The sequence below is a fragment of the Numenius arquata genome, chromosome 3 (genome assembly GCF_964106895.1).
Source record: "Numenius arquata chromosome 3, bNumArq3.hap1.1, whole genome shotgun sequence".
NCBI classification, from domain to species: Eukaryota; Metazoa; Chordata; class Aves; order Charadriiformes; family Scolopacidae; genus Numenius; species Numenius arquata.
In genome coordinates this window covers 21,524,148-21,546,307 of record NC_133578.1, presented here as the reverse complement: position 1 = coordinate 21,546,307, position 22,160 = coordinate 21,524,148, and the positions used below count along the sequence as shown (strand labels likewise).

The window sequence follows — 22,160 nt, the reverse complement described above, 5'->3', positions numbered from 1 at the left end:
CAATGTGTAGATAAATATATATACCAACACTGGGACCGCATGCTCAAAAATGTTTTACTGATAGTGGTGTGCCATCAAAAAGGTTTGGAGACCACTGCCTTAGAGCAAAGTGAGACATCAGATCAACATGGTAATGCTAACCTTCAGGGCTGCTGCTGTGGCCATTTTCTGATGACATCTTCTCAAAGATTGCTCTTCCTCTTTTCACACTAGACTCATTCAGAGAAATGACAGAATGGCTCCCAGGCTGACTCTTCGATGCTGATGAAAGTGAACTTCTCTCACTTTCTGTTTCCTGTTAGAAGACATCAAGAAGATGTGTGTTAAAAGTTATTGGTAGGAAACAGATGTGGGTTTTGCGGGGAGGAGAGCATATGAAGAGGCAGCAGAATAGCAGGGGGTGCTATTTTGGGGAAGTTCTCCAAATTTGCCATAGGATAAATTTCTGTAGCACTGCAAGTTGCAGATTCATGTGTGCTGCCTGGTTTATAATTCAACAGACAGTGATGCTTGGTGGTTTTCTTTTGCCATTTCTTGCACATGGTTTCTTCTGTGGGAGAATGGCTAGCTGAGAAGGGTCACGTAGACATGATCCAGCTGGCCGAGCAAAAGCTTGAGAAACATCGGATTCAGCCCCCGTAACTGCTGGGCTGGTAAGGACACCTTGTCCTTGACTATAATTGTTGTATGATAACAGGGAGGTTGCAGCTGCTCAGGCATGGGAAAAGAGGATGAAAGTAACTGTAAAGAAGGAACCAAGGGCGGAGTTGATCTTTCTAAGAACTAACCAATCATGAGCTTAACTTTTGTAATATGTATGAGCTAATTATGTTAGGACATAAAAGGCAACTGTGTGAATCAATAAACGAAGCTTGCTGATCACTCATATTGAGTGGCCCTGTCTTCCCTCCGTTGCGACATTCTTCTACAAGAGAAGAGTGGTGGTGGTGGTAAGGATCACAATAAAAGGCACCAGTTGCTCATTTAAACACTGTACATGGAAAAGTTTTCAGCGGAAAATTTATTAATTTCATTTACTAGTATGTAAGAATATGTAAAAACAACAAATGATTGCTTGGAGACCAGATGTACATGGACATTTGTATTTCAGAAATTAGATTTTCAATTCTGCTGTGACCTATTGACTGAATTTAGCTTATGACAATAGTGGGTTAATGTTCCATACAGATAGTTTACACAGTATTGTTAGTATCTCATCATTACACTGTGGCCTCAGCCCTCAGGCAGAATGAGTAAATTATTGCTAAGCAAAACTTTAAGTTGTTGAAGCTGGTGTTTTGGGGTTCTTTTCCTTCCTTCCAGGTAATATGCTACTCAGTATGAAGTTGGACACAATGTCTGTAAAATCTCAACTACAGTTCTTATATTAAGTAAATAACTAAAACAGCTGGAGTAGCAAAAATAGGCTTTTTTTGCAAGTGAAAGATACATGAAAGATCCGCTGCATGTCCACTTCCTCTGTCCCGCTACAAGAGGTAGCGATATCCAGAAGGACAGTGGGCAGGTGGTTGGTCTCGTGACTGCATAAATCTCTCCAGCAAGATTTTGCAGAACTTATTTGCCGGAGCCCTTAATTGCTTATATGGCATACATTTTCAAATGGTACTTAATTTCAAAATGTACTTCAATATGCCTTCATTAGATTACTTTTTATTGTTTGCAGACAGCTTTATTATTGTCTACTAGTTTAATGCTGCCCGTGTATATGATCTCACTGAAGTAACTCCTAACTGCTTTTAGATTTAGATATTATGCATGATGTGTAAGAAGTAGCAAAATTTAATGCCTGAATTGGTTATCCTAGATTGGAGATTATTTTCCAGTAACCATTTAAAAAAAAAGAAAAAAAAAAAAAAGAAAACATTTTTTAATGTAATGCAACTTAATGAATCCCCAAATAGAACACTTACAAAGTAAGTTCACAGTAGCATATAATCAATTAATACATTCACCTTGATTTTTATGAAACTAACAGTCAACAAGTGTTGGAAGTAAGTAAAGTAACAAGTGTGTTACTTTTAAAATGAGTGCATCATTAGCAATCAAGAACAATTGTGCTTCACTCATCTTTAATAAATTTACACTTTTATCAAAGCTGCTAATAGCTTTTATCTTAAATATGCACTGTACTTCATTTCTTGACCTGTAATCATTCTTTGCAAGAATATTCCTTCTAGTACATGTACAATAGGTTATGTCTTGTGGAAACTCGTAATTTTATAACAATCTGTCAAATTCTGTGAGTTATGGTAGCTTTTGGTTGAGATTTGCTGAAAGATTTTTGTATGATGGGTCAGCATTGAAACAAATAACTGATTAGACCATAGAGGCTGAAGATGTTTTATTACCATGAATATTATAAACTCCTTTTTTCATAAAAAATGCCTATAGTCTTTCCCCCTGTCCCACCCTTCCCCTCCCCCAAAAGATTGCTGCTGCTACTGCTTATACGGAATTGAACTCAAGAGGTAATCTTGAATCCAGTGGATAGTTTTACAGATAGGCCAGGAAGTACAATCACCATGCTGGAAAACCTAAGCATGACTAGATTCCTAACATACCTTTATAGGTGGTATAGGGGATCCTAACCAATACTGTGGGGTTTGTTGCCTTTTATTTAGCAGATTTACAGGAGGTAATTGGTTTGAAACTAATTTGAATGATCCTCTGATTGCTTTTACAGTTTGCAGAAAATTTTCCTGGGCAATTATGGAAAGTATTTTTGGAGGGTAATAGTAAGAGAAAGATTTCTGGAGTGAAGAAAGTAGCTGTCTTTCTGCTCCATGACACTTCCTTGTACTCTTCCTACACTAGTCTGTAGGATACTTTCAGGTTGTACATCCCACTGAGAAATGACAGAGTGGCACCGTGCCAGTATTATCTTACTGTGACGAGGCTGGGTTACAGTGCAGACCTGACCATCCAGGTGGGCAGTTGCAGCAGAGGTAGGATAGAGAGCTTGGCCAGAACGCTGAGAAGAACGAGATACTCATGTGCCAAGGGTATCAGGAGACAGCAGGTGGCTGAACTGAATAGGGTGTTTTGTGTGGGAAGGGCTATGTCTTCAAACTGCTATTCATTTTGTACCCTTTTTCAGAATTGGTTATCAGTTACAATTACAACCCAATATTAATTACAACCCAGTATTAATTATAATATTTTGGTTTACAACAGCTGAAAAGCCGACCATTACGTCTGAAATCTGGTATGGGCAGTCTGTGATGCAGAAACGGCTATGCTGAGGAGAAATAAAAAAAAAATAATGCAGCTGTGCCTGTTGTTAGATCAGCCTGACCATGTCTGTCTCCGACTTCTCCAGTTCTGCAACCAGCCAGTGCCTGGCATAAACGAGAACAGCCTCAGGATCATATTGCCACAGTATTGTGTGTGCTTTCAGTAGTCAACACCAGAGAATCACTTTAATGATGTTCTAACTTCTGCAGTATTAGAACAAAGTCGAAAACTCAAAATATACTCTGTTTTCAACTGTCATGGGCATCTTTGAGAACAAAATAATCTAGGGTGGTTTTTTTTTTATTCCTACTGCAGTAGTTACCAGTAAAAGCTAAAAAACTTCAGTTTACAGTTTCTTATTTGTATTCTGGCAAGCTAGGGACCAACATAAATTTGATTTGCATTTTTCTTAACTCTATTAATTTTATTAACTTGTAGCATATTTTTATCTCTGCAGTAGCAATTCCATTACCTATAAAATTTACATAAGTTAGTATTTTGGACATTTATTTTAATAGGATTTTTTTAAAAAAATAATGTATTGGTTTTGACCATTTTTAATATCAACTGCAGCAATATTGGCCCTACTTTAGAGATTTTAATGTAAATTCTTTTATGGACAGATTTCTGAGATGTTGGCCACTATGGCAGAAAGTATTTTTATTCAGCTTTTTTTCCGGTGTTCAGAAAAGCATATGTGTAAAATAAAACTGAAAATCTAGGATAATATTTACAAATTTTTTAGACATAAAATATTACCATTTATCTTTAGTGTTCAATTCTTCCACCTAGAAACTTGTCTAAATCTCAGGTTTTGTTCTGTAGTAAGCATTAGTCCCATTTTTCAAGACTGCAGTGGGTTTTTTATTTGGTATTTTTGTAATTTGTAGATTTCAGTAAACAGTGTCAATTACCAGTTCTAGGAATACTCTTTTCAGTTTTATGCCATGATATTAATTTGTCATCCTAGTCCTGTGAAACGTTTTGTTATAGGCTGCTAAATGCAATTTACTGTAGCTTCATATTAAGTAGTTTGAGACCGGTGTTTATTGTTCCAAATCTCTTTGTTAATTTGTCTTTTGATTTCTGTGTACTGTTGCCCATAATAATGTACCCAAAAAAGAATAACTATATTTTCCTCTATAATTACACAAACGTTTTGGGGGACTGCTAATATATTTATCAAAAAATATACTTACACTGTAGTAGATCAATAATTTTAAATACATTAATTATCTTTTAGTTGTTTCTAATTAAGTTCTCCTTATTTGCATAGCTAGTTTTAGCTTTTACCACAATTTTCCATATTCTTTAAATTCCTGATATGGTGTATCCCTATATAGTTGAATGGTCCGTTTAATGATCTCTGTGAGGATGGTGGTGTTCTGATGAACAGTGATGATGTTCTGGGGCAGAGGAACTGCATGCTTAGCACTGGGCAGAACTTTTTGTTCTAAACAAACCAATTCTATGCCCAAGTGCATTCTCTTCTGTTCCTCCCTTTCACTATCATAGTACCCCCAACATGACAGCCTGCAGCCGCCCTAGCCCTATTTTGCAAACAGCATTCCTGTCTTAGTGGGGCTTCTGAAGGATGATTTTGTTGCACTGTTGCTCCAGCTGAAGTGCTAGAACTTATATTTATTCTCAGAAAATGATATTTCCTACTGTGAAAAAGTTATTGGAAGGTGTTATGATTATCATAAACTGTTTTTAATGAGGATAAATTAAATTTGCATACTGTTTTATTGGGGTATCTACCCAGATAACCTAATGACAGTGAATGGCAGAGACATCTGCTTAATAAGGATAGAATTAACATAAATGCCACTTATCAAAAAAGCACCAAGATAGTGCCAAGAGGTGCTTAATTAGAGGCTAATATATGCAACTCTTGCAGAAGTTGCCAAATGAAAACTAAAAGAAGAATTTTTCTCTTTCTTTCTGATTAATGCAGGGTTCAATTAATGTCAAGCTTTTGTAACTGTATGTGTATTCTTGGTGGGAGCAGGTATTCAGTTGAGACATAGACTCTTGTGTGGAGCACCCTGTTTAACAGAATTTATTCCATTTTTTATTGGGCATGATTTGTTGAAATCTGTCTATTTTTTAGTAACTTTCTGTCTCGTAATTACTTCAGTTTTATGCACTGGTTCTGATATTCTATTTTTGAATAGGCTTGTCAGAAAAAGGTGACACAAGAAGCTATTTTTATGTTCTGATCTCATACTCTAGACATGATGAAAAGAATAAAGCACCGGAGTGCCAAAATTCAAGGAATATGCAATCATTACATTTAGAAATGCCAACGATAAAGATTCCAATTTCAGTGGCCTACTGAGTGACTATGCTTCATTTAGATAGTGGATTTTCCACTTGCTATCCAGTCCTGCACTAATCTAAAAGTCAGTAAGCCAGAACACATAAAGTTTTAAATAGAGGAAAACTATTTACCAAATTACTACTACCTTTTCTGCATACATTGAACTACCTTGGATTGGAAGAGGAAATTTGCAGTCAGTACATTAAATAGATTGCCAAAAGCTACTATTAGTGTATTTAATATTTTTTTTTAAGGACATCTTTAAGCATATTCAAAAAACGCACTCATCCCCATCTCATCATGTCTTAGCTACTTTTTCACATGTGCTACATAAAGGAGAGCTAGCTACCACCTAATTTGCAGTTTATTTATGGTTTCCACTAAAAGAATGCATGTGTAAGAAATGCCAAAGAAGGGTGGAAGGAATAGGCCCAAAGAGAAAGGGTGAAAGCAAAAGTTGAAAGGAAAATAATAAATCCATAAATGGGTGATGAGGTAGGAAACTAATGGAGCAGTAGGATGAGTGTTTAGAAATCAAATCTGTTGCTTTAAAAATAGTTACATAAAATCTTGATCCATCAATGCATTTTATTGTGATTGTAACTTTAAATACTTGAGGGTTGCTATTCAAATAATTGTTCTCAATAGCAACTCAAGTTATACTTAATGTCTAACCACTTTACTGGTCTGGCTCCTAACATTTACTATTGTCTACAAAAAGCTGGCATCTCAAATTCCAATTCAAAATGAGACTGCTTCACTGGAGAGTACACAGGAATGATTTGAGGTTAATTCTAGTGCTGAACGATCTGATAATATCTCCTGTGAATCACTCAATCTCAGTGAAATATAAAAAATTAAAAGATAAAGCAACATAGTCCTTGCCTGCCTGGAAAAAGCCTGTGGAAATGCCGTCATGAGACAAGTCTGTTTCTGATACATTTCTCATTTGTAATTAAAAATATGATGGAGATCCATTCTGGTGCAATTTAGAAGCAGGGAGTGCATGGAATCATGTCTACCATCTGCTGGAATGCTGATGGCGTTATTAAGATTGATGACAAACCCCCTAAAGTGACTATTACAGAGGAGTGCTAATAACACCTGCTGCATAAACTCTATGAAGCCAGTAAGTAAACTGTTGAGACAAAGCCACAATTCTTGGTTGATTCTCTGCAATGCACCACTTCACTGAGACAGAATTTCTCAAGTGGCTTTAAAAAAAAAACCCTATGGCTGCCTGGAACCTGCTCATTCATTTTATCCCCAGACCAGCTCCAGAGATGCTTATCCTTTTCATCTGTTACAGACAGTTTTAAAATAAGACAAGTTTTTCATTTGGAAGAAAGGTATAAAATAACCCTACTGTATACATGGAGCAGAGGCCCTGAAAAGAGCTTGTTGTCAACCTGAGGAAAAAGACCTATTTGCAGAATTGCCGTTTCAGAATGGGGCTCTACACTAAGAAAAAAACACTCGGGGGCTAAATTCTGCCTAGAAATGCCTACAGATACCACTCTTAAATACCAAAACTCCCACTGATTTGCCATTTATCATCATAGCAAAATTGATACAGGGTCCCTTGTCTTACTACTTAAAAAGCAATGGCCTAATTACTCAAACCAAAAAGGGAAATTCTTTTAATTGTTAACAGGGTTTGGCATACATTTAATTATTGAGCTGTTCAGACTCTGTCCCATGGAAGGAATATCAGTTATATGCAGCTCATTGTAATATGTTGATTTGAAACTTTATAGCAGTTTTCACAGTATGATAATGAATATTTGTGCTAAATCAGTAACTGGACAATGGATTAAATAGACAACTATAGGACATCAGTAGCTACAGAAACTTATCTTCCTAAACGAATACTGTGCAATGGTCCATCTCTGCTGGTATTTTTGGAGGACAAAACAGTTGTTTGTTTTAGAAGCACGTAAGGAAAATGAGGCCATATTTAAGTAATTTTACAGTGACCCAACATGTTTTAATGAGCTTTTTTCAAGCATGTGGTACTACGATGATTGAGTAACATTGTTTATAGTAGGCCAGCTACAATACTTGTAAAAAACTAAATCAACATAAAATTTATGAAAACTGCAAAATAAAAAACTTGGCAGAAGTAAATCTTACTACAGCTTTTAAAAGCAAATTGAAATAAAATCACATACAAATCAAACAATTTATACTAAGTTTGTACTAGAAGTCTATATAAAACACTGGTAATGCATTAACAGAAAACATGCAGAATAACAAGCCCAGATCTGAGACAGCTGTGTTTAATACAAAATATATTAGGAAGAACAGCAACAAGACTGGATAGGGCACAGGCAGCATAGCTTTGTAACCAGCATTAACAGGCTACAAATTCCAGGTTTGGTTCAAGTCATGGAAACTGTTTTCTAAACCAGTGTAATTAGTAACCAAAAATAATATCAGAGTTCTTTTTCCAAAGTCATGACCTGGGGTGGCATAAAGTGCTATCTCACCATATAGGAGGCACAAAGATTTGAAACACAGCAAAAATTAAACACAGTAGCTTTCCTCTTCTATCTCCTTTTGCTTTTTTCACTTTTTTATTTACGTACCTATGCCAAACTTTTCAATCAAATGTGATAACTTGTCCTTTATATAATAATTCCAAAGTAATTGGGAAAAAGTTTTACCACATTTTAAAAAACCCTACACTTTTGTAAATAATCCTACTCTGTTTTAGCACAGTAAAGTTTTATTTAAAGCTTCCAAAATAAACTTAGTACCCTCTTTGCATTGCAGTTGTAAAAGGAATGCTGCTATATATTAAATTCCCATATCAGCTCTAAGTTTATACTTTTATTCTTTATTATCTTTTTTTCTCTTACAATGCATATTTAAGGATGTGAAGTCTCAGTGTTTTTTCACCCTTACAGTGGAAATTTAAGAACCGCTATTTTATCAGTGCTACTGTTAATTGCAGGTATGGGACTGGCAAAAAAAAATGTTATTTATTTGGGGTTTCATGGGAGCATACGCGGACTTGGGTTTTTTGTTTGTTTGTTTCTTAAATTCACTGATAATATTTTTTTCTTTGCATACTCTCTCACTGAAATTTACTTAGATTTAGAGGCATATCAATTCAGATCTCTTAACATTCTTAAAATATCTATGTATGTGTCTGCCTTTAAGCAAAACAAAAAAATGATTTTGAAAGGTGTGTTTTCTAACATGCTCATTTTGTGTCTAGTATTGCTGCAGACATTTACATTCTTTCTGTTGTCATTTTCCACAGTCATTTGCTATTTCATGATTTTTGTAATTATTTTAAATAGCAGGGAATTATTAGAAGTATGTTGTGGTGTGAAATGGAAAACAAAAATAACAAAGCAGAAAAAAAAGCACTAGCAGAGTGGAGAAGCAAATGACTTACAAAATGACTAATATTTCTAGTTCACTTTCTTTTAGCTGCACATTCTCACGTACACCAATCTTCACCCTCGACACTCCATGTTGTTTCCTTCCAAAATATTGCCTGGCTTCTAAGATTTGATCATTTTCCAGCAATACTGAGCATTCTAGTTCCCGTACTCCACTGATACCACTTTTAGAAGCAGGAAAGACGGTGCATTTTCCTTTAGTTGTTCAAGCAACTGTGGCAGATCCCTCTGATGCAGTCAGGAGCAAAAAGAAAAATGCACAGGCTTAGTCTAACTAAAGACAATCTCTCCCTTAGTAAAAGCTCCAACTAGTTGACACATTTTAATGTCTTAAATGTATTTATTTCCGTTAAACTTATATTAATTTTAAAAACCTAAACATATTATATATGCTCTGATATTGCTTCCAAAATTACAGTAAGCAATATGTGTTGAAGTACCCATAATTTTTCATTTATTCAGTAATAATACAGGGCACATCAAGTGAACCTTCTAAGTCATTTGCTCTGCACATCACCAGAGAGACATATGCTGGGAACTTTTAGTGAAATCTACAGCACTCCTGAATTTAAAATTCCTTGTAAAGTTTTTTTTCAGTGAGCTAAATTAAGATTTATCCCACTGGTCGTTTTTTTTTGCCTTTTTTTTTTTTTTAATACAATGCTTATATGGGCTCAACTAACTATTTTAAGCAAAGGCTTTTTTATCTAATATTCATTCTGTGTTTTTAAAATAGTTTTTTCCCACAATATTGCTATCTAAAAAGGGTAGTAAAATTATGTATTATCAGCATTCCATATTTGTAAGAAATAGCATTTTCTTTGGTCAGATACTGGGCTGATGTTTGAAATTGAGTAATAAGAGAAAATGAAACTGATATTCTACAATGGAAGATTAAGAATGAGCGTATAAAGAGACTATTACATGTAGCTACTATTCTCTGTAGCTACAGAGAATTCAAGATGAGCTATAAAGTATGGTAAATGTTGGAGACTCTGAGACAGTGGAGATTCTCAAAACTAGTGTTAATATCCTATTTTCATACCCATAGTCCAGCAATGATATTTATTATCTGTGACAGAACTTCATAGAAACAGCTTCAGAGAAAGACAGTGCTTAGCTTGAACGCTCCTAGGTATACAAAGTTCACGAACTGCCTAATCCTGCGTAACATCTACTATTCTAATCTTATTAACCAAGTTTCACTCTTGAAATAAACATACCATCTCACCATGGCACACGAGAGAAAAAAAGAAACAGTGTTAAAGTATGGCAATGGTATTTTCTTTTCATTTTTCTTTCCCGAGAGATTGCTGAGCTTTAAGGTAACATGCCACATTACTTTAAATCTAGGCAACAAACATCTGAAAAAGGATCCCATGTTTACAGAACATTTTTTGAAAGAGACAACAGAACAAAAAGAAGAGCTGACAAAAGGGAGAAGACACAGAAATAAAGGAGCACAAACAGAAGTGCACATGAGAGGTATTGTTTGTGAAAAGGATCCCTGAAGGATCTCTTCTATTAAGACAGCTGATGTAGTAAAGTGTATTTAGTGGGTCATTTGTACCTTCTGCACTATAACAGCCCATATGTACTGGTACTACCTGTACTTCAGATATATAAAGATGGAATGTATTCTATGCTGTACTTCTCTTTGAAAACCTAGCAATTGTTCTGCTTTCATGAAGATTCAGAACAGTAGTGTGAAACTCCTGGGTATGGCTATTTTGGACCCATTTACTTCAACCTTATGACAACAACTTCAGAAAGTTGGTGAGTCCATTTCTCTTTCTACTAGTTACTGTCAGAGAATAACAGAGTTGTTTATTCTCACAAACCGTTATACAGGTTGGATAACAGGAATAGACATATTGGGATTTTATTTTACATATTTAATAGCCTATTGAAATAGTCAGTGATTGTGAGTATGGTGCAGGTGCTTATTTGATTAACTTGAAATTGTTCATTTGACATATTACACATTGTACTCTGCAACAGCAGGTAATGTCTCTTTCATTCCAGTTTAATCTATGGATCTGCTCTCCCCTGCACCACCACCTGTGGGTTTCTCAGACTTTATGTCACAAGCTTATTTCCCTCCTAATCAACTTAACTCAGATGTTATATTTCCCTCCAAGTGCTATTTCCCAAGACATGTTAGTAATGGACATATTTACTTTCCATCTTTTCACATCAGTTCCATGCTTCAAGAATTGATTAAGATGCACAGGCTGGTAAATTGTCCCATATGCCAGGAGACAGAATGACAGTGAAAATGTTTTAAGATTTGTTGCTTTCTGCCACAAGTGACAAATACTTAAGAAGTTAGTTAGAATAAAAAGTATTGTCTATAAAGTATTGCAAACTAAAATAAAACTAAATGTGGAGATGAAGTTAAAGTACATGTTATAAATGAAACATACTTTTCCAAAGGTCAGTTTCTGGCCACTGACCGTGGAAAGGAGCAGTGCCTTTCCAAGTGCTTTATGGTCAGTTTCCCACAGAGGTTATCAAGCTCTGATGCTGCTGGCTAATAGGTTGGAAACCATACAACAAAAATATACTTGGGTAAAGAGAGGTATTTACTGGCTTATGCGTCTGGGAAGAGAAGAGGTAGTTTTTTTAGTGACCCAGAAAGCACAATTCTTCACCCTCAAGAGCAAACTGTACAAAACTCAACGGATATCACATAAAATAATGTATGATTCTAAACTTCTGAGTTAAAAGGTTTTAACTTTACTGATCTCTGCAGATATTAAACTGTTAAAGAAAGATCAGTTCTACAGCACCCAATTTCTGGGTCATTTCTAAGCAATCATATCTTTAAAGAAGAACCCTTTCATGACTTCTGTGTGTGTGTGTGCGTGTGGGCACCTTTCAAAAGAAGCCCCAAGGAACATTTTCCTCGTGTCCCCATTCTCTTGGTGTGCTTGCTTAGTAGCACACAGTCAGGTTAGAGATAATATCTGTATATGGAAGGCAGAGCTTCTGTGCTTTGTCTTCTGAATACTTCAGCCAAAGACTAGTCAGTCTGCTATAATCCTGAACTTACAAAAAGGTAATTTCTGCTAAATCAGGCCCTAAAGAAACATTAAAAACATCAAATCTCCTATCTGTTCAGAGTAAAATTAACATCTTAAAAAATGAAGTTAGTCAGGTTCTTTCAAAATCTAATTTCTTATTATAACCACTACAGCTTACACTTTGAAAAGGATAAAGAAATAAAAATCACTCCCCAAAAACAAGGAGGGGGAGCAAAATGAGACAATATTGTATTTCTTTCCATACATATTATGGAAATATATATTTCCATCATTTCATGGAAATATATATTTCATATATATTTCATCAGTGCTATTTTTAATGTTGCATATAGAAACTTACATAGACATTTCTATTCAACTGCTACAAATAGCCTTATATTGCGGTATTAGCACTTTGAAAGAAAAACCTAACCTGATGCTCTTAGTCCTCTCAGTTTTCCTGAACTGAATGAGATTCTCCTCCATTTACTCCATTTCCAAATTACAGGCTCAGCTGTAGAACTTTAGCAGAAAATAAAATAATACTTCTCTTTAACTTCACTGGTCTTTACTGAAAGAACTAAAGGCAAAACAAGGTCATATCTGCAGTGCTAGACATAGAAGTCCTGACAATGTCTCAAAAACTGTCAGAAGCCCTGTATTACTAAAAAGTCTTTTTGGCTATGCACTTTTCTCACTTTACAGACTTTTACAATACCTGTTAAACTGCTGTATATATATGCAACTTTTTAGGTATATCTGTTACCATGTAATGATAGAAGTATGATTGTGTTCAACAGCATAAAAAAAAAAAATTGACTTAATCTTGTAGAGAAAATGTACTTTGTGTTTTTTAAATGCTTCTATTTAAATGCTTCCTTGTTCCAGAAAGAACTTTCAGATTTTTAGACTGCCTTCCTAGGAAAGTCAGTCATCCTAGGAAGCAGTGTTTGATGCCTGTCAAAATCGGTTTTTCTATTAGCTAACTGTACTCCACAAAAGCCTCAACTCATCATAACAGATGAAAAGTGCCTCTTTAAATTAGAAATACAACAGCTGAAAACCTGGGCAAGAGTTCTTTTTAAGAGTCGGGCAGAAAGAAGGTAGGTAATAGAGCCAGACAATAATCAGACAAAAAGACCCACACCTGAATCCATGGCAATTTGTTGAGGACAAGTGATCCTAAAAATAAGCCACCGTTGTCCTCAGCACATGATACAGGATGAATCTCTGTGGATTCTGAATACGCAGTAAGCATCAAGAACGTTGCGAAGCAAAAAGCGTGTTAAATCTCAGCACAAAGGAAACTTCCTTTGGGAAGTTTAGTTCAGGGTATATGACTATAGTCCATCCCATACTGTTCCTTATAAAATTGCAGTCTGCTTAACAGTACATTATATATAAATAAGATTAGACTCAAATTTAATTTCTCATAAGGAACTGGTGGTGCACAAGTTTCAATTTTCCAACTGATCTGTCCTACTTTTTTTTCTAGCAAGCTTCCTCGTTGCTGTAGCTCAAACACTAACGTCTCTCACTGTGAGGAAAAGTTTTAAGGTGAGATCCTGTTACAGATTGTTTCCTGTACTGTACACACCTCCAAATAAAGCACAAAAATTGGTAAAGCTGAATTGAGAGGAGAAGAATAAAAGAGTTCTTGAGGGCCTGTTAAAGCAAAATATTACATTTTGTTACTTGGAAAACATTCAAATATTTGGTCTAAGCATAATAAGTTACTTAATAATTAGGCAACTAGCAAAACTAGTGGTACGGGCCACTAGAGAAACTAGTTAACAGGGGCATGGTGGAGAAGAAGGTCTGAAATATTGAGTTGTCAGGAGTGTGAATCATTTGTGCTGATTTCAATTCCAGTTTTGCATAACTCCTTGGGGAAGGCAAGTGCACTCTCCAGAAAATAGTTACTTCTGGGTGTATATACAATGAAAATATAACAGTATAACTAACACAGAGAAAATAGCTGAAAAGGACTGAAGAACTGCAGGTGATACACTGGAATGGAATGTGACTTACTGCCAATTCGCTGATTAAACAGGAACGAACAGCAGTATTTTATAGAAGACCTTTATATATATATATCAGTTCTTGTGTATATATACACACACACTGTACTGCAATAGTTCATGGGACTGTTTGTGAACAAAGGAGCTTTGGAAAGCTCCATTCCTACCATCAGAACAGCTGCTTTCCCTGGTGTAAAATATTGAAGACATCAGTGAGAACTCTGTCAACACGTCCAGTTTCTAGAAAGACAAAAATTTAATCCATCTTCCAAACTATGAAAAGCCAGTATGGTTCAGAGATGACTTAAATAAGAATAACCAAAGTGGGAGAAGGATTTTTTCTTCAAATAATATGTAAGGTACCTGTAAAGAGCTGATATATTTACTGAGAAAGTAAAAGCACAGAAGAAAAGTTTTCCTTTAAGGAAAAAAAAGAATGTGAATTTTTACCAAAACCTGCTCTTCATGATCCCATATACAATGTGGCCTTTCCTTGTTGTGGAATCTTTTGCCATTATTAAAAAGTTCATGAAAATAAAGAGGAGGAATGCATTGTGTCACAAAAAGAATGAGCTAAGAAGATGAAACCAAAATCCAGAGGGCCAACCATACAGCACTGCCTTCAATATCAAGCGTTTCAGCAAGGGTAAGCACTTGGCCATCCCATGCACTCCTCACTATTCGCTTTCTTTCATCCATAACAAAAATACAAATAATGCAAGTGCTAACAGGGTACAAAACTGACCTACAGTTGTTGTGGGGTTTCCGTTCTTTTCTGTATTACATGGCTATGCTAAATTAGTATAAATGTTTCTGAGAATGTTAAGGGAAAAAAAGATGCTACTTGTTTAAACAATTTTAGTGAAGGTCTAACCTTTTACATTAAACATCTGTTCCCTTCATTTGCTTTCTGGCAGCAGTTCATATGTTTTCTGCAAAGGACACAGTTTAATGAACATATACCAGATTATTTAAATGAATGGTTTTAATGAGTTCTTTGAATAGGTTTCTCTAAAAAGTAAGCATGAAATTACTTTCTCAGTTGGGATGCTTTAACGTATTTTAAGAAAAACATACATAATCACTTTCCAGCAAACACAGGCCTTAGCTGCTTTAACATCCCAATGCTTTGGAGTGCTAATAAACTAAAATAGTTGTTTCATGGGAGTGATAAGTCAGTACAGTAAATTGATGGTTTAATATATTATTATTTCCTAAGAGACAGCTTTTTCCTATAGAAAAGCAAAAATACTTTTCATTTTATCAGAATGGGACATTAGTTTATTTCTAAATAATGGAAAGATATGCACAGGCCTGATGCTATAGGCTTTCATTAAAAGGCTCCAACAACAGACTTAACTTATTAATACTCCTAGGAAGGAAATGCATCCAAGTTCCACTTGGATAAACTCAGAGAAAAGTAATTTGACTTCACCAAGTGATTTAGCTTCAAAATTATTAAACTTTGTTCCTGACTCTATTTACGCTTTTTTGTATTCTCTTACTGCAATATGAAGTGTTGCTTCCATTCAAATAATTAGGATTGGGCGTAGTTCACCATGTAGCCACCAGGATGAAAAATACACCAAAAGTCTAAATACATTTGCAGGTGCCTATAATAATGTCTTTCACTTTTGAACCGGCAGAGGGTTCGTTATATGATTGATCTAATTGTTTAGAAGTCACTTCATGATTTAACATTGTTTAATTGCCCTGATTTTTCTCTATGGATTCTGTACACATACAAATAACAGCACTGCGATGGAAATGCAGCCTGAATGAGAGATTTTAGAATTTTTAATCAGTGGTATTTTTCCTTTTTAGAATAAAGTCTATTTTCCCTATGGAATAATGTAATAAAATGTGCCCTGGTCTTGAAAGCCTGGTTAGTCAAGAGATAGTCCGTTTAAGCAGGGTTACAACAGTTGGCAGTCTTTTTCTTAGCATAAGGCTAATAAGCATGTTCATTTATGCATAAGTAATATACGTAATGTAATATAAATGTAATATAGCTGGCTGGCACTGAGCCTTAAAGACATTTTGTTTACACTTTAAAAAATTCCACTGTGATTTCTATGGCCTCAACTTAGTTTTACATATAGCCATTTCTAACTTTGTTGTAACCTTCCCTATTGCTTCTGGGTGAAACCACTACAAAAATGCAAAGAAAATGCATTAGCTCATTCCCCATCCTTCACTCTTCCTGCCCATGGCAATGTACTATGGCTCAAAGAGAGCAAATCTTAAGCAATCAGTTTGCTAAAACCTTTGCATAGCTTTGCGTTATATTGTGATAGAAGTATTTTCTTGTATCACTGATTACTTGATAGAACTATAGTCAAAATGTCTCTTCTGAAGGCATACTAAATTGCTATTGTTTTTCATGACAAGTATCTTATCTCATGGTGCAATATTTAACTGCTGAAATACTTAACATTCATAAATATTAATAAATTCCTTTGGCACCTCCAACATCTAGGGTGCTTGTCATTAACCAGATACATGTCAAATACTTAATATGCACCTTTAAATGCCTTCAGTATATTAATTTAAAATATGATACAAAGTCCAGGCTTTATACATGCAAAGCCTGAGGTTGCTGTGGATCATATTTGTCTTGCATGATTTTATTCCTTTCATGTTTATTCACTGTTACCAGTGGAGGAATCGGTAATTTCTACTATTTTTTTGTGCCATTGAATTTTGGACATAGATGTTGATGCCATTGCTAGCATCACCAGCAGTTTGGCTCCAATTTTTCGTATTACTGAAATAATCTATCCTTTCACAGGACTCCTGTACCTATGGAGTTCACGCATTTTTTGAAAACTTGTCAGTCCCGCCTTTGGTCTGTGTTGCCAAAATTTGTAAGTGAATGACTATCGTTTAAGTATCCACACTTCTTCAGCATCATTGGTGAATGCTTACATTTTTTGTAGACACACTTTCAAATAAAAAATAAATAGTATAAATAATATATATAAATAAATATAAATATATAAATAATAATATAAATAAAAAATTTGAAGTCCTGCTTACATTGTGAAAGTTTTATATGACACAGATTCTGTTTTTCTATGTTTCATGTTGATTGTGTCTTGGAAACCTTAAGATGTTGTACAATGCTGAGGAAATAAATACTCAAAGGCAATATAAATCTTATTTTTTATCAGGATAACAGAATTCAAGCTTTTCCACTTGAATTCTGAAAAGGGGGCCTGTTCCTCATGCTTTTCCACCTCTTGTTTCTTCCCAGTTTATAAGCACCATCTGCTTTTCAATGTTCTTTGCAAGATCTTAACGGTTGCAATTCCTGCATGAGTTTCAGTGACTTAACAAGAAGGCATGTTCTGTAGAGAGTACATCTCTTTTTTCACTTCTGGCTGGCCAGAGAAAAAAACTGATTTTAAGCAGAACTGTACTCAAATACATTTCATATGCAACGCTCTTGGCAAACAAATGATAAGGAAGAGGAAAGTAACACTTCCTTGACTCTTTTTCTTCTACCTCCCACTCTTTTTACTGAGCCTTTGCTTCCCTTTTGTATCAGAAATGATAATTTTTCACTTGGAGAACACCTAGCAAAAAGACATATACTTGGTAATAATTTTTATAAAGTATATCAGTGAAATTATAGTCCTAATGGTCAGATTCTAAGCTGCATGTGAATTCATAGCATTTGCAGGTGGAGCAGTAGTAAATTTTGCAAAGAAACCTTAACAAAGTAATATTTAATTGGTGTAACAGTTCTGAGACTGGGAGTAAGGAGTTCTTTTCCTTTCTTGGTAATTATTGTTTAAATAAAGGTCTGCAATTCTGGCAAGTGAAGAATGGTCCTTAAATCTGAACAATTATTCTTTCTTACTCAATAAGGAGCTCTTTGTATCAATAATATTTAAAAAAGAACCAATTTTCTTCTACAAGACTGATCAAGTCTGCAATACTGAATGTACTGCTCCATAGGAAAAAAAGTTTATTTTGTTTTATTTTTTTTTAAATATTGTTTTATTTATGTGTTTGGTTTTTTTTTAATTACAAAGTTAGACCAATCAAAAAGGTGTCCACCCTAAAAATCATTTGAGTGTGGCACTTAGCAGCAGTCTATGGCTATTTTATATGGTCTTTAAAGTGCTCAATAATCCCATAAAGTTTTAACCTTTATTTTATTGGTACCTACTACTTTTTGTTATGTGTTCTAAAACCAATGAAAAGATTTTTCATTAATCACATGAATTTTATTTTACTGTTCACATAAAAAAGCTTTCTAATATCTTTTCATAGCAGGGTTTTGTGTACGAATTATATCATAGTCAGCATGCATTATTCTGAACTCTAGTTTCTGAACCAGAAAGTCATGTTTAAATCACTCTGGACATTAAAATTAAATGGGTAAATGACTGACTACATGGGCTGGCAGGGTTATCTTGCAGCAGTTGGAAGGTGGTAGAACACAGAGTTATGACCTCAAGTTTTAGTATAACTTTGATTGAGAAGTGGGGTAAAAATTATTCAAAGGGGATTTTTTATTTATTTATGGGGTTTTTTAACCTGATAATTGAACAAGAGAGGAATTACAACGTGGAAGGTATAAAGTATTCCATCAGGAACCAAAACCTGCAGGGACATTTTAGTTTTCATGCATAAGTGGCAAAGCATGGTGAAAGACCTTTTAGCCACAAAAATGAATGAAGTTGCCCTAATTAATATTACTTACAAGCTTTTCAGTGTCCTATACTTCTCTGAAGCATTTTTTAAGCTTCAGAAAAGCCTAGCTTCTCCCCAGATAGTCCAAAAAAATCACAGACATTTTCAGAAAAAAATCTGATGACAAATAAAGGTTGCAATTTTTCCAGGTTTGTCATGTTATGCCAGTGAAACCCAATGGGTGAAGTGACAGCAGGTTTCTCAGTTGAAAGGGAGTAAATACTGTTCTACAAATAGGAAGCAATTGCTTCAGAAAGTTTCAGAATTTTTGAAAATAGTTTCATTTGGGAATTCTTCTCTCAGGCCATAATATCTTGATTTTCAGCTCCCCTAAAAAGCACTGGCCAAGCACAATTGCACGCTAACATACCTGACAGGTTGGCAGATAGCGCCAGCCAGCACACTAATCCAAATTGTCCCCGGGACATCAATGAGAGCTGTGGCCAGCGCTGCCCATCCCCAATGAGGCACAGGAGAGAAGCGGTATGAAGCTGGGAAAACTGCCCTGCAGCCCTGGGGCCCATCTCGATTCATCTTGAGGTGTCCACCCAGCCCAGGCACTTACCTTCTTGCCACCCAGGGCCTCAAAATGACTCCTCAGCTCCTCCACAGTGATGGGGAAGTCCTCCATCTGCTGAGGGCCACCTAGGGTCTCCTCGTTGAACACATCTGCCCTCCTGCTGTCTGCTGGCACTTTCTCCACAGTGCTGCTGCAGCTGATTTTGCCCAGCACCAGGGACCGTGGGGCTGGTGAGCACTGGAGCATCAGGCCAGGTCTTGTAGCATTGGCGGACTCCCATCTCTGTTTAAGGAGCTCCACGGAGCCCTTCTGCAGGGGCAAGTCTGCCAGCTCCAGCGTGCCCTGCCAATACAACACGCACTTGGGGTTAGTGACAGGTGGCACCATGACAGCAGAGGCCACCACAGGGTGGTTCGAGAGCCCTTGCGGGTCACAGGACAGGCCAGGACACAGGCTGGGACAGAAACCACTTCCCAATGGACAGTGAGATCCAGTAAGACCAAATCCAGTAGGAGTCAGTGAAAGGGTTCAGTGTGTTCATACAGCAGAAATACGTTAAAGAGTGAATTAAGGGTGGTATTCAGATATCTTATTCTTAAGCCTGCCAGCAGAATTGCTGTCTACCATCAACAGAAAAGCAGCAAGCACACAATTAGGGAGAATTTCAGACAAAGCAGTGCTAATGAATGAGTGCCTGGTAAGCAGCGTGTGCTGCACTGAAAGGTGTTGTGACAGGTGACTGCTGGTTTCCTTTAGATTTGATACAGCTGTCAGTATGGTAGAGTGAGACACAGCATTTTAACGCAGCCGGAAGACAGAAGGGCTACTGCATTAGCTGTGAAAGTGTGAAACACATCCCAGTACAATGCTCCTAATTGCACTGTAACTATTCTGGCAGATAGATTACTAAGTGCTGATATCAAATCTTTCTGATCAGTTAACTGTATTCTCACAAAGACTTATTCCACCTTTCTTACAGTACACTTGGGAAGGAAAATTGCCATTCTATCATTTTGCACCAGTTGCTGAAATCTGCTACCCATTTCCTGAAATCAGCTCCCAAGAGGTTTGATTTCAAGATTTTCTACCCTATGGCGAATACTCAAATGTAAGTTTTAATCTCTCATTCAAAATGAGTTTGAGTAGAAAGAACATGCATTTAAAACAGTAAAAAAAAAAAAAAGTTGACAAAAACTGGGACCCAAGTACTAGGTAAAATCTCCATTCTTTAGCCTCTCCTTTTTTGACTAGAGGGATTGTTATGTTTTTAACTGTCCTTTACATTGGATTGAGCTTAAACCTGCATTATTGGGCTTGGGGTTTTTTTGAGTCAATTTTTAACCAGAATTAATGTGCTCTGTAGTATTTTGCTTAGGAGGAAAAAACACAGGAAAAGCACTGGGTATTTGATGTGCTCCAAGAATACTTCTAAAAGGAATCTTCCTTGAACAAAACAGGAAAGAGTTTCTTGGCTCACAGCTGTCACCTTCTCTGCAACCAGAAATTGGCCCAAGATTTGTCTCTCCTTTAGCTTTTTGGCAGTACTAGGCTGTGTACTAGTAGGCTAACGTTCTACTAGTTCCCCTTGACTGATACAAGCTGTCTCCTATGCCTCTCCTCTTCCTGCAAACAAAAGAGTAACACCCTTCCATCTCCTGCAACATGTGCCTGTTGTTCTAAGCTGTTTGGTTCTATCAAAGGTCCTTAATTGGTCTGACTTTTAACAGAAAATGAAGAACAGCTGTTAAATTCACCAGTCATAAGAACATTCAACCTAACTCATAGCTGTATGTTAGAAATACTCCTGAATTACACTGCATTTAAACATTGACTTTATACTGTGAAATTTAGGTGAGTGTGCTTATGCAATATCTGCATTCTCCTATGTTTTGCTTCATTGTTAGTGAGTCCTTTTGTTGGTTTCAGTGGTTTTTGGGGTAGGTGTTATGCCAATATTCAAAAATAGGCTACAGTTCCTATGCTTTTCCTTCATAGTTCTCAAAATATATTTAACTAAGAATGGTAGCTTCTTTTACACTTGTCTGGGACCTATGGCTGCTAGTAGATAACAGATAAAACAGACATATTTGCTTTGTTTGCATGCACAAACTGGCTTGTCTGCAGTGAAATTTTGTGGAGATTTGACGGTTTATGAAGTTGGTGATTTGCTGCATTCCCTCCCCTCCCCCACCCCAAAAGAGAGAGAGTTCACTGTAACATCTGCATTTGTGTCAGGAATGAACTTGACTGTAGGCCTAAACCTGACTTTAAGCCACTTCCTAAAGATATATTTTAATTAAAGTCTCTCTCTGAAACTTGGGGGAATTAAAAAAAAAACAGACCCCAAAACTTAAACCAGAATTTGGTGTGTCCTAGATGTCATTTGAGTTTTTCAAATTTTATTACTGCTGTCTCTAAAACTGATCTCTGATCTTCTAATTTCCTTTCCTACCTGTTCACAGTAGTTTAAATCACTGTGGAATACTAATGGGAATTTATTTCAAGTAAAATATTTGATGAATACTGCATATCTTAAATTGTCAGTTATTTTAATTGTTTCCTCAGATTTGTGGAGCCTTGGCCTTTATGAAAATGTAGGAGGAAAATAGAGGAAAGAAGAAAAGCACAGATTTGGACTTTGACCTAAATCACTATTATAATTTCATACTGGTTCTGCTGAATGTAGTTTTTAACTTTTACTGGTCACCTGTAAAATTATCTTATTTAAGCAAAGGGGAGAACAAGATATTGCTGCTTTTAAAAAATATCTTTTTATTTCTTTTGTGTTTGCTATTTTTAGGTCTCAGCTATCTGGCCACATTTGTCCTCTGACCTATTCACTTCTCCCCAAACTTATCTTGGTTTATTCTCTCATAGTGACAATAAACTTACTACACT

At 35.9% G+C, this 22,160-nt stretch overlaps 1 protein-coding gene across 1 annotated transcript in view; it reads right to left on the bottom strand.

Moving 5' to 3' along the window:
• The window catches only part of XIRP2 (xin actin binding repeat containing 2), a 59,762-nt gene extending 40,113 nt beyond the window's left edge, over positions 1-19,649 (bottom strand). The window contains exons 1-2 of the mRNA XM_074145727.1: positions 19,308-19,649; positions 142-295 (exon numbers count right to left, since the gene is read on the bottom strand). Of these exons, the coding sequence (XP_074001828.1) occupies positions 142-295; positions 19,308-19,649 (496 nt within the window). The remainder of the gene's footprint in view (positions 1-141; positions 296-19,307) is intronic.
• Positions 19,650-22,160: the final 2,511 nt, after the last annotated feature.